Source organism: Otolemur garnettii, unplaced genomic scaffold, assembly GCF_000181295.1.
Source record: "Otolemur garnettii isolate 467f Iridium unplaced genomic scaffold, OtoGar3 scaffold00028, whole genome shotgun sequence".
Classification (NCBI taxonomy): Eukaryota; Metazoa; Chordata; class Mammalia; order Primates; family Galagidae; genus Otolemur; species Otolemur garnettii.
Genome location: NW_003852423.1, coordinates 16493681 through 16506222, shown reverse-complemented (window position 1 = coordinate 16506222; position 12542 = coordinate 16493681). Strand labels below are relative to the sequence as shown.

Genomic DNA, 12542 nt, shown 5'->3' with positions numbered 1-12542 from the left:
ATTTAAGAGAGTTTATCTAAGATAATTTCTCTGTTTTCTTCTTTATCATGGCATTCACATTTTTGATATTCCAGGCTAATTATTTTGTAGAGGTCCCAGTTTGAGTGTGATTGCTTCCCCACGAATAGATTTAGATTACACTTTTTTTTTTTGTGAAGCTATAACATAAATGACATTATGTTCCTTTCTTTGCATTATATCTAGAGGCACGTAAAACCAGTTTGTTGAAGGTGGTGGCTCTCCGATTTCTCTATTATATTCTTTTCTCTTTTACATTAGTGATACTTTGAGACACCATGAATATCCTGTTCCCCTACTTATAACATTTTACCAATTAATTAATTATACCATCTATTATTGATCCTAGCCTGAATTAGTTATTACATTGGCCATTGCAAATGGTAATTTTCTAATTCAGTTATTTCATTTATGTTTAATAATTGGTATCCTATAAAGACAAATCTTCCCTCCTGCCATTTTTTTTTTGCTAGTACTGTGCATACATGATTCTTTTATTATTCAATGCTTTGTAATCCATTGTTGTTATAACTCATCTTGATGTTCAGATCACCTCCAATTTGGCCAGTAGTAGCTCCCCCACATTTTTAATGATGTATAATTTTCACATGTTAAAATTTACATATCTTATCTGTACATTTTAACAGACATTTATATATGTATACAACCATGTAGCCATGCCCTAGATCAAAATATAGACTAAGTCCAGCCAGCTCCCAGGCAGACTCTCCTTTATTCCTATCCAGTCTATATCCCTTCCTCTCCTCCCAAATAGGTAGCTACTCTTCCTGATCTCTGTCACTGTTCACTAGTTTTGTCTGTTTGGAGGAATCATGCTTTCTTACATCTGACTTTTTTCTCTCCACATGTCTTTGATATTTATCTACATTGTTTTCTCGAATGCTTGTACAAGTTTCCACTCTTTTGACAATGTTCAAGCATTCTGGTTTCTTCCACATCCTAATCAGTACTTGGTACTGGCAGTGCTCTTTATTTTGGGCATTCTGATCAGTGACACAGTATCTTACTATGATTTTAGTTTGCATCTCCTGATGAGTATGATGCTGAGCACATTTTTATATTGTTTATTTGATTTAGGTGTTCTCCTTTATGAAGTGCCTATATAAGTCTGTTGATTTAAAAAAAATTGGGAGTTATTTCTTTTATTGGTATATTTGAACTCTTGGTCACTTCTCTGGAGTTCTTTGTAGGGTGTATGTTTAGCAAATACCTTCTCACAGCTTATGGCCTGCTTTTACTTCTTCTTGGGGTTTTTTGACAAACCGAAGTTCTTAAGTTTGATGAAGTTCAACTTATCAGTCTTTTATATTTGTTCTTTTTTCTGTCTGATTAAAAAAATCTTTACCTACTGCAGGTCATAAAGATTTTCTCTTATATTTTCTTTTGGAAGCTTGATTGGTATAGCTTTCACGTTTTAATCTATGATCTATCTAGAATCATGTGTATACTATGAAATAGGTTCAAGATACCCATCTCTCTCCCCCAGTTCAGGTGTCTAGTTTACCTAGTACTGTTCACTGAAGAGACACTAAATTGTAGTGGTGCTTGTGTCATAAATAAGCTGACTGGACATATCTGTCTTTCTAAACTTTAAATTCTGTTCCATTTGTTTAAGTCAATATCATACTACCTTAACTATTGGGGCTTTATAAGTTTGATATCTGAAAGTGAAAATCTCCAAAATAGTTCTTCCATATTGCTGTAGCTGTTTCAATTTCTTTGTGTTTTTACATAAATTTTAGAATCAGCTTGTCACTACTCCTTCCTCCCCAACACTCATTCAACCTGCTGGGATTTTAATTTGTGATTGCCTTGAAGCTCTAGCTCATTGTAGGGAGAACTGACATACAGAGTATACTGAATCTTCTAATACATAAATACAGATTTATAGGGGTCTCTTTTAGTTTCTCTCAGCAATATTTTGTGTTTTATACATATTTGGTTAGATTAATCTCTATGTATTTTATATATTTTTGGTACTATTTTCTGCTCTTTTGATATGTCCATTGATTTCTGAATACTTTGTGATACCTTATCCTTTTTTGTCCCCAGATATAAAATTAGCCATTTTCTAAGGAATCTTGGATCCTGTTAGTGGAAAATGATATTGAGAGACTGTGATGTGATCTAGGCACTTGATGTGCTCATTGCCACTTTCATGTAATTGCTTTTAGCCTTTTTCCTGAAAAGAGGTAGGAAATATATTTTAAAAAAACATTATTTCCTATCAACTCCTCCAATTCTAATCCAGTATCAAAGGGTTCTTCTCTGCCTTCAATTATTCCATTTGGACCTCCTTCCTCTCCACAAATAAATGTGTTTATTTATTTGCTTTATTCTATAATATAGACAAAAGGTTTCAGAATTACTGTATTTATACTATTAATAATAGACCTACTAAGTAAAGTTCAAGATTTCTTCAGTTACTTTTCTACTAAGAATATATTTTATTAAGGTGTTCAGTCACAGATCAAAAGTTAAACTTGAATTATTTTAGTTTCTCTAAGTTATATTATTATTAATTTGATAGTATAACTTTTTATTTCAGTTTTTATGCTGTCTTTGTATCTTGACTAATGCTTTCATATTGTAGCCAGAATTCTAGTTATATGGGTAATGAGGTGATATTGAGAAGATCTTGCCAGATACACTTTCTATTTTAGATGAGTAAGGAAGTTCAAGTCTTTTAACAGTGAATGGGGCCAGGAAGAGGTACTTCACTGCCTTTCCAGCAAAGTTGGCTGCTTTCACAGAGGTTTTGTATAAACTTAGAACAGAATATACTGTTGAGAGACAAAAAGATCAATGTTTCTTTTTTTAGAATAAGTAGAAATGTCATATAAAGACATTGAAGTTTAATAATCACTGTCACATTAAACATTGTATGAGCAAAAATTGTATATTCAAATTGAAATATATAACTAGTTAATTGAACATCTTCTCAGTACAATTGAGCATCCTTAATCTGAAAATCTGAAATTTTATAATGCTCCAAAGTCTGAAACTTTTCGAGTTCCAACATAATGCTCAAAGGAACTGCTCATTGGGACATTTCAGATTTTTGATTTTCATATTAGGGATGTTCAGTCAATACGTGTAATGCATATATTGTAAAATGCAAAGAAAAAAATCCAAAATATTTCGGATCCCAAGCATTTGGGATATGGAATACTCAACCTTTATATGGTATAGAAATAGAACAAAGCTCCAAGTAAGTGACCTTACTTATTATCAAGGTACAGTGCCTTCAGCCAGATACAGCCTGTGCCAACGGAAGGCTTCTTAAACAAGAGGACTTTCCTAAGTAATATCAAAGAGGTGTTCAGGCCATGGGTCTAGGACCTAGTGTTTTTATGGTTACCATATGGATAATAGTATCCTTTTTTTTTTTAATTTTTTTTTATTTTTTATTTTTTTTTATTTTTTTGAGACAGAGCCTCAAGCTGTCCCCCTGGGTAGAGTGCTATGGCTTCACTGCTCACAGCAACCTCCAACTCCTGGGCTCAAGCGAGTCTCCTGCCTCAGCCTCCCAAGTAGCTGGGACCATAGGCGCCCGCCACAACGCCCGGCTATTTTTTGGTTGCAGCCATTATTGTTGTTTGGCGGGTCCAGGCTGGATTTGAACCCGCCACCTTAGGTGTATGTGGCTGGCGCCTTAGCCGCTTGGGCCCCAGGCGCTGAGCCGGATAATAGTATCCTTATACTGTACTGTTCTCTGAAGAGGAGGAATAGCCAAATCTTGCTGGTGGCCAGAAATCTTTTATGGAAGCTCTCTTAAGTATAGTGTTGAAAGCATTATAGCTAATGTTAAACAATATAAAGCAATATTATAGCTAATAAAGCCGAGTAGCATTCAGAGATATGGTAATTTGATTTAAATTAAGCATTATGCAAAAAATCATGGCTAACCCAGCAGATATCAACTCTAGTCAAAACCCTTGGAATAAATTTAAGCATGATATATTTTTAACAACTAACAACCACGATTTATAACTCACTAGTCAGTTATACTCCTATTCATTTTGAAATTCTGCAGAGAAATCAGTTAGATTATATCTCTAATATTATAAGTGAATTATTTGAAAACAGAGATTGGAAAATGAAGTGGTTTATTGTTGAGATTTTTTAGTTTTTGATTATTAAGTAAATGGTTAAAACATTCAGCCTTTACTAAGCAGAAAATAAATTAGAAGCCTGTTGTCATCAATATCTAGACAATATTATGTGGTATTATTCAGTGCTATAAAATGTGTGCTAAAATGTATATACTAGGGACACCTTTTTCTGTGCTAGATGATGACGGTTTATCTTATGTAAGATTTTCACTGAATTAACAAATGGACTTCTGATGCTTAGAGTGCAGCATACAATTTTACAATCCTTTTTGAAGCAGTTCACATATATGTATTTCTTTTAATTTTTAAATTTCAAGATAATACTTTAGAAAGCATTGACATTTTAAACTGTCAAACTGTATAGACAACAGGTAGATTCTTATTTTACATTAACAGTTAGAGTTAAAGGAAAAATATTTATGTGTTGAAACTTAAGGCATGTTTACTATTTCCAGATTATATGGGATCATATGAAACAGCAATTATGTTTGTACTGGATCTAGTAGTAGAGCATGTGGAATTGTGGAGAAACAGTTAACAGCACTTGTGCATGCATTTGAATTCATTCACTCCTTTTGGAAAGAGAAGGCCTTGCTCTTCATTATAATCCTTGTTGGACTGTTCTTATCCCTCCTTTCAAAGGATAGGATTGACCTTTACAGAATTGAGTGACTTCAGCTATTGAGTGAAATGGATTTCCAAAGGTGACAAAATCATTGAATTTGGGTAACAAAAACTGTGGGTGAGGGCGGTGCCTATGGCTCAAAGGAGTAGGGCGCTGGCCCTATATGCCTGAGGTGGCGGGTTCAAACCCAGCCCCGACCAAAAACTGCAAAGAAAATAAATAAATAAATAAATAAATAAATGGCAAAAACTGTGGGTGAACAGTCTGTATGAGAAAATTCTCAAATTGTACAATGCATGGTTTGTATATGTCCTTGTTTGTTTTTGCAGAGAATGATGGCTTTATAAATTTGGGTTCTACATGTGTATCTCATACCTATTGCTGATTTGGAGCTATATCATCGCAATAAAGTGAATGTCACAATAAAGCAAGTCACAGATTTCTTGGTTTCCCAGTGTACATAAAACTTATGTTTACACTATACTATAGTGTAGTCTGATAAGTGTGCAATAGCATTATGTTTAAAAATGCACATAGTTAAATTAATAGTTAATTGCTGACTAATCAGGGTGGTAGTTGCTGAAGGTTGGGTGGCTGTGGCAATTTCTTAAAACAATGCAACAATGAAGTTAGGTTAGTTTTTCTGACAGAGTCTCACTCTGTTGCCCCAGGCTACAGTGCCATGGCATCAGTCTAGCTGACAACAACATCAAATATCCAGGTTCAAGTGATCCTCCCATCTCAGCCTCCCAAGTAGTTAACACTATAGGTACCTGCCATGACACCTCGCTACTTTTTCTGTGTTTAGTAGAGATGGGATCTTGCTCTTACTTAGGCTGATCTTGAACTCCTGAACTCAAGCAGTCTTCCTGCCTCAGCCTCCAGAGCACTAGGATTGTAGGTGTGACCGACTGTACCCAACAACAGTGAAGTTTTATTACATTGGTTGACTCTTCTTTTTATGAAAGATTTCTCTGTAGCACAAGATGCTGTTTTATTTGCTCACTGTAGAATGTTTTTCAAAATTGGAGTCTTGCTTTATCAACTAAGTTTATATAATATTCTAAATCCTTTTTAGTCCTTTAAGCAATGTTCATAGCATCTTATTAGGAGTAGAGTCCATCTCTAGGAACTACTTTATTTGCTATTCTATGAAAAGCAAATTCCTCATCCATTCGGATTTTATCATGAGATTGCAGCAATTTGTTCACATCTTCGCTTCTCATTCTAGTTCGCTTACTATTTCTACTACATCTGCAGTTACTCCCTCCACTGAATCTTAAACCCTCAAAGTCACCCATGAGGGTCGGAACTCTTGTTCTAACCTCCTGCTAATGTGGATATTTTGACCATGAATCACAAGTAGTCTCAATAGCATCTGGTATGTTGAATCCATTGTAAAAGGTTTTCAATTTACTCTTCCCAGATCTGTCAGAGGAAGCACTATAGCGAGATCTTCTGAATAGCTTGCTGCGGCTTCTGCAGCAGCAGCACTTGCTGCTCCCCCTTGCACTTTTACGTTATGGAGATGGCGTCTTCCTTTAAACCTCACAAACCGACCTCTACTGCTTCCACCTTTTATTCTGCAGCATCTGCACCTCTCTCAGCCTTCATAGGGTTAAAGAGCATTAAAGTCTTTCTCTGAATTAGGCTTTGGCTTAAGGGAGTGTTGCAGCTGATTTGTTTTCTATGCAGATAACTAAATTTTCTTTATGCCAACAGTAAGGCTGTTTGCACTTTCTCATCATTCGTGTGTTCACTGGAGTAGCACTTTTAATTTCCTTGAACTTATCCTTTGCATTCACAACTTGGCTAGTTGTTTGGCATAAGAAGTCCAGGTTTTGTCCTGTGTCAGCTTTTGGCATGTCTTCTTCACTAAGCTTAATGATTTCTGACTTTTTATTTAAAGTGAGATATGTGTGATTCTTCTTTTCAACTCAACAGAGGCCATTGTAAGGTCATTAATTGGCCTAATTTCAATATTGTTGTGCTTTGTGCCTCAGGAAATAGGGAGGCCTGAGAAGAAGGGGAGATAGGGAGAATAACGAGTCCAGGGAGCAGTAAGAATACATACAATATTTATCAATTCGTCATCTTTTTTGGGTACCCCAAAACAATTACAATAGTAATATCAAAAATTACTGGTCACAGATCACCATCACAGATATTATAATAATGATGAAAAAGTTTGAAATATTGAAAGAATTTCTAAAACATAACATAGAGGCACAAAGTAAGCCCATTCTTTTGGGAAAGTGGCCCTGATAGACTGGCTTGATGCAGAGCTGCCACAGACCTTCAGTATTTAAAAGGCACAGTATCCACGAACTGTGGACAGTAGTAAACCAAAGGAGGGACAGTAACAGCGTGTGTGCCTGTTTATCTTGCTGTGAATCATACGAATTCTCTAGTTAATCTCATAAGCAGTTCTCTTAAATTTGATTCCAATGACAACAGTAAATACACATTATTAAAAGACATTTTCAGTGTCTTCAGAATTCTCTACGTAGTTCATTCATAAGTAGATATCTATGCTAATTTTGTAGAAGCTGGTGGGCTTTGGTAGAAAAGAGGAGCAAATTGGCCAAATTTTCTGTAGCAGTAGTAGAAATATCCACATATCCTTATTTTATCTAAAATAAAGGAAACACTTATTTCTGACGTGGTCTTTGTAATTCTATATAGTGTTAATTTAGTAGTTGTGCTTGATTTGAAAGACAATGATTTCTTTTAGTGCGACTTACTTAGTGGTAGTATAATTAGATTGCTTGCATTTAATCCTGTGTAGTTTTAAGTGGAAAGATGGACTTAATATATTTAGTATATATGCAGAAAAATGATTGAATACTAAAATCAGGTTAATACATTGCTTGCCAGTGGCCAAAGTAAGCTTTAATAGGTTGATACTTGACTATTTTAGGACTTCTGTTATGAATTTGATTCTCTCCCCCTTTTTAAATATTCAGCAAGCCAAGGTAGCTTACATAAAGAAGTAGTAAAGACAAGAATACAGTATTTGTTTGTAGCAGCATCATGAATGAGTTTTAAAATATCTATTGTGGGTAGTTTTGATGAAATTCATGGGAAAGAAGACAAACTTTAGATAATTTAAATATTTAATTCAAATGAAACATTTTTTAATTTTGGTAGAACGTTTCCTTGCTGACACTTTCCTCACTTTCCTTTTTGGGTATAGGTGCATGTTTTGGTAACTTCTTAGTGATAATTGATTATGTTGATGCTTGACATAATCTTCAGCCATGTTGTATCTCTCTCATGATGTTTCTCATGTACCACGTTTACCATTTATGGAAAGTCCAGTACCTTGTTTTACAACATAACACTTAAACTATTTGTGAAAAAGACTTTTCTGTGTATTTGTAAAGAGTAGCTTTTAGTCCATTTATCTTACTCAGCAAATTGAGCCCCTAGCATGCTATACTCTGATTTTTTTTGCAGTGTACCCGTGTGATGTGGACGCCACCACTCCGTGAAAGCTTCTCGTATCCGTTTCTTGTACTTCAGATGTTGCTTGTGACTCATATTCTCAGGTAACTTTGACTTAACTTTAGGTGGTTTTCCTTTGTTTTTGCATTAAATAACTTAAGCTAGAATTTAAGCTTTTTCAATTATAAAGTCAATAAAATAAAATAATTAAGTGATATGATCCTAACGTTAAATAATAAAGATGAGTATAAAAATACGTAATACCCAAAACATTTCCTCCATCTGCCTTCTGGCCCTCTTCTTTTTTCTTAGTGGGCCACAGTGACTGCTAGAAGAGCAGCAGACATACATTATTTCACCTCTTCTGTCATTTCCACTTCTCAAGTCTTTTGCTGCCACTGTAGCCTCCTAAAAATGGGCAGAAAGAAGGGAGAGGCTGATTGTGCTAGAGTGTATCCTGTTAGATCTAGTCTTTCAGAGCAAAGAACGGTTCACGGAATTGTTGTAATCAGGTGCATCAACACATGTAACTCTTTCCAGCATCCTGAGAATCAGATAATAGGGCCAGAAACGAACCACCTCAGTAGAACTGCCAGAAATTGAAGATTAGATTAGGCTTCCACACGTTCATCTCTGTTCACATAGAGATTCAAGCACCAAAGAGAGTAGGGCTGAGAAGAATTCTTTCCTTTTTCTGTTGGCAAATACTGAGTTTGGACAGATGCTGCCTTGCTCAAGAGGGCAAAAATGAAACAAAACAGGACCTGTGGAAAAACAGAACAAAGCATGATGGAAACCTGCAGATGACTCAGACTAAGAACTCCCTTCGGTGATCTGAATTCGAAAGAACCTTGTTAAAGTTTCTTAATCCCAAACCCAGTTCTCTCTGTGATTATCTCAGCTGGCCGATAGCCATTATATGGCTTTTGGGTTCATTTCACTCATGCCTTTACATAGAACATGGGATAGATGGTGATTTTGCATTAGCTTTTTTGCATTAAAAAGCTCATATACAACTCCAACTTCAACTTCACTGCTGTTCTTTAAGCTTCTCTTCTAGGAATTTAAAGCTTCTTTAGCATCTTCAAATAAGGTGAACCTCTGTGAATACATAATGTTGACCTCTCTCTTGCTGTTTTTGGGACACCTTAAGAGACATTCCTTTCTCAGACATCTCTGGAAGGAGTGTCGGACTGTAAGAGAGTCTTCGATTCACCATGCAGATGCTGTCTTTCCTCATCCACATTCTGGAGACTGGTTTATTCCTTGTTGTGTAGACAGTGGACTGCATATCAGTCTCACTTCCTACTTTTCTTCTACCTTTGCTTCTATCTTAACTCCAGCAAAGGCAAACCTGTGGTTCTTCTTACACTCACTCACTGATCTGACCTGACCCAAGTAGCTGTGGATGCTGCTGTTCCACGTGCTGATCATGACTTCCCTGAACCCCTCCATCCTATAGATGGCTTGCTAGTTTGTGAGTTGCATTAGCCAGTGACCACAAACTGAGTTTTATTATCTTAAGTTCCTTTGGTCTGAAGTCCTAAAATTAAGGTTTTTGCAGGGCTGCACTGTTCCTTGAGATTCTGGGAGAGAATCAGGTTTTTTACCTTTTTTTTTTTAAAGCTTCTAGAGGCCGCCTGCTTTTCTTGGCTCATGGCCCCTTCTTTCATCTTCAAAGCCAGCAATGGCAGGATGAGTCCTTTTCTCATCAGTTCACTACAACCTTCTCTTCTGCCCCTCTTCCACTTTTCAGGACCTTTGTAATTACACGGGGCCTACCTGGAGAATCCAGGCTACTGCCCCTGTCTTAAGAGAAATCTTAATCCATCTGCTTTCTTAGTCCCCTTTGCCCTGCAACATGATGCTTTCACAGGTTCCAGGGATTAGGACACAGACATCTTTGGACGCCCATTTTCTGCCTACCACAGTGGAGCAGTTCCAGTTGCTGTTTCCTGCCACCAGGGGCTGCTTTCTTTTGCGTTCTCTGTTTTGGTCTCCAGGTACCTCTGAGGCAAGCTTCAGCCTCATAATCACTGTCATTTTCAGCCATATCTACCTCCTCATTCCTGTATTTACTTTGGTTTTGCTGAAAAGTTTTAGGGGACTTCCCTTTCTTCAGAATCTTCTTCAATCTCTGTTTTTATTCTGGTTGACATTTTCCCTTTCGTGTTTCTGTTTGAAGCTAGAGCAGCTGCTGCTGTCCAGCTGTGCATGCTGCTGTTCCACGTGCTGACCACGACTTCTCTGAACCCGTCCATGCTATAGATGGCTTGCTAGTTTGTGAGTTGCATTAACCAGTGACCACAAACTGAGGTTTATTATCTTAAGTTCCGTTGGTCTGAAGTCCTAAAATTAAGGTTTTTGCAGGGCTGCCCTGTTCCTTGAGATTCTGGGAGAGAATCAGGTTTTTTGCCTTATGAGGCTTCAGCCTCATAATCACTGTCATTTTCAGCCACATCCACCTCCTCATTCCTGTATTTACTTTGGTTTTACTGAAAAGTTTTAGGGGGCTTCCCTTTCTTCAGAATCTTCTTCATTCTCCGTTTTTATTCTGGTTGACATTTTCCCTCTTGTATTTCTGTTTAAAGCTAGAGCAGCTGCTGCTGTCCCGCTGCTGGTTTGGATTCACTGTGGTGAATTCTAGATCTTCCTCCCCACTTCACTGGTGTCTGTCACTTCTCATTTGGGCAGCTTTCCTATTTCAGTGTTTTGGTCGGCCTAGCTCTCTTTTTGCCTGGTGTGGCTGTGGTGTAGTAGCTGGTGTGACTGGTTGTTTGGAAGTATGGTGGTTGCTTTTATTTTGCTTAGGGTGACAACTGCTTTCTTGGAAGCTGCAGTCTTGTTAGTGGGGGAACCACATTCTCCTTTCCTGGAGATGTGGCAAACTTCTTGCCTTTGTTCTGAAGGATAACAACCTTGTCACTACCACTCATCTGTCTTCTGGTATTTTATTCTTGCTACTGCTATCTCTCTCTTTTAGAAGAGTAGCCATTCCTGTATTTCTTGGTTTCCTTCTTCCTGTAGTTGATATCTCATGATATCAAAGGGAGGTGGTGGGTAAATGGCTAGAGTGAGCCAAGATAGCAGCTGAGCAGTGTTGTTGTAGGCTGCAGAGCTGAGGATATGGCGGTAAAAGTGGAAAAAGAACAGCTCCTGAGTGCTAGGAATTATTTACATATAAAGTTAGCAGTCTATTTTAACAAATTGGTTTTGTCCCGTTTCGAATTTTAAGTATTTTTTTGAAATTCAGTTTTATTAAATTACCTGATAGTAGCAGTCTTTGCTTTTTTTGATTGTTCTTAACATTTATGTTTTCATGTCTGTTACTTTGGGTGACTGCTATATTGATGGCTAGTTGGAATTTCCTTGTTTTCTATTTGTACTTATTTCCTCCCAGTGCCCAGCAGATTAGTATTATATTCTCAGAAATCTTTAATGTCTTCTGTTACCCATAAAATAAAAATCATTTTTAGTATTCAGAAGTAGTGGGAAATGCTTTCTTTATTTTAGACGAGGCTTTCAATTTTTTTCGACTGTGATCTATAAGAAATAAGAAATTTTGCTTTGTATTCTAGTATACACAAATGTGTGTCTATACAACTGAGACAAGTTTCACAGAATAGAATTCTTAGGAAGGAAGATGCAGTCATAGATACTGTTTCAGTCTATTCCTCTCTATTAACAAATACTGGGTTTTATCTAGTAAATTAGTTTCATAACTTATTCATAGGTAACCTGGATATTAGAAACACTCTTTTTGGACCAGAATAGCAGAAAAGGGATGTCCTTTGGAGAAAGGCTACTCGAGGAACTGAGGCAGGGCATTCCGTGGTGGGTGCTCGGTGCCCCTTAGGTCTATCGAACCAGGAGTTCCCTCAATGTGTTCCCTTCTGCGAAGACATTAGGTGTCTTTGGGAGCGTTGCTTTACAGATTTTAGGAGAAAAGATAAAATGACTTCACCCTTGTAAAAATCTCCTAAACAAAGTGAAGCCTCCGAAGGCAGGTGCAGAATGGCCCTTGGCCTCCTCTTCACTTTTCATTGTCCTGCCTGTGCAGGGCCCGATGTACATCTCACATCCTCCCGGAATCTCCCGATGTACATCTCACATCCTCACGGAATCTCCCGATGTACAGCTCACATCCTCACGGAATGTCCCGATGTACAGCTCACATCCTCACGGAATGTCCCGATGTACAGCTCACATCCTCACGGAATGTCCCGATGTATAGCTCGCATCCTCACGGAATCTCCCGATGTATAGCTCGCATCCTCACGGAATCTCCCGATGTATAGCTCGCATCCTCACGGAAT

General features: G+C 37.3%; 1 protein-coding gene across 1 annotated transcript in view; it reads left to right on the top strand.

Moving 5' to 3' along the window:
- DPY19L1 (dpy-19 like C-mannosyltransferase 1) overlaps window positions 1-12542 on the top strand; it is a 106722-nt gene that overhangs the window by 56748 nt on the left and 37432 nt on the right. Inside the window, exon 8 of the mRNA XM_023512425.1 lies at window positions 8239-8330. Within this exon, the coding sequence (XP_023368193.1) occupies window positions 8239-8330 (92 nt within the window). The remainder of the gene's footprint in view (window positions 1-8238; window positions 8331-12542) is intronic.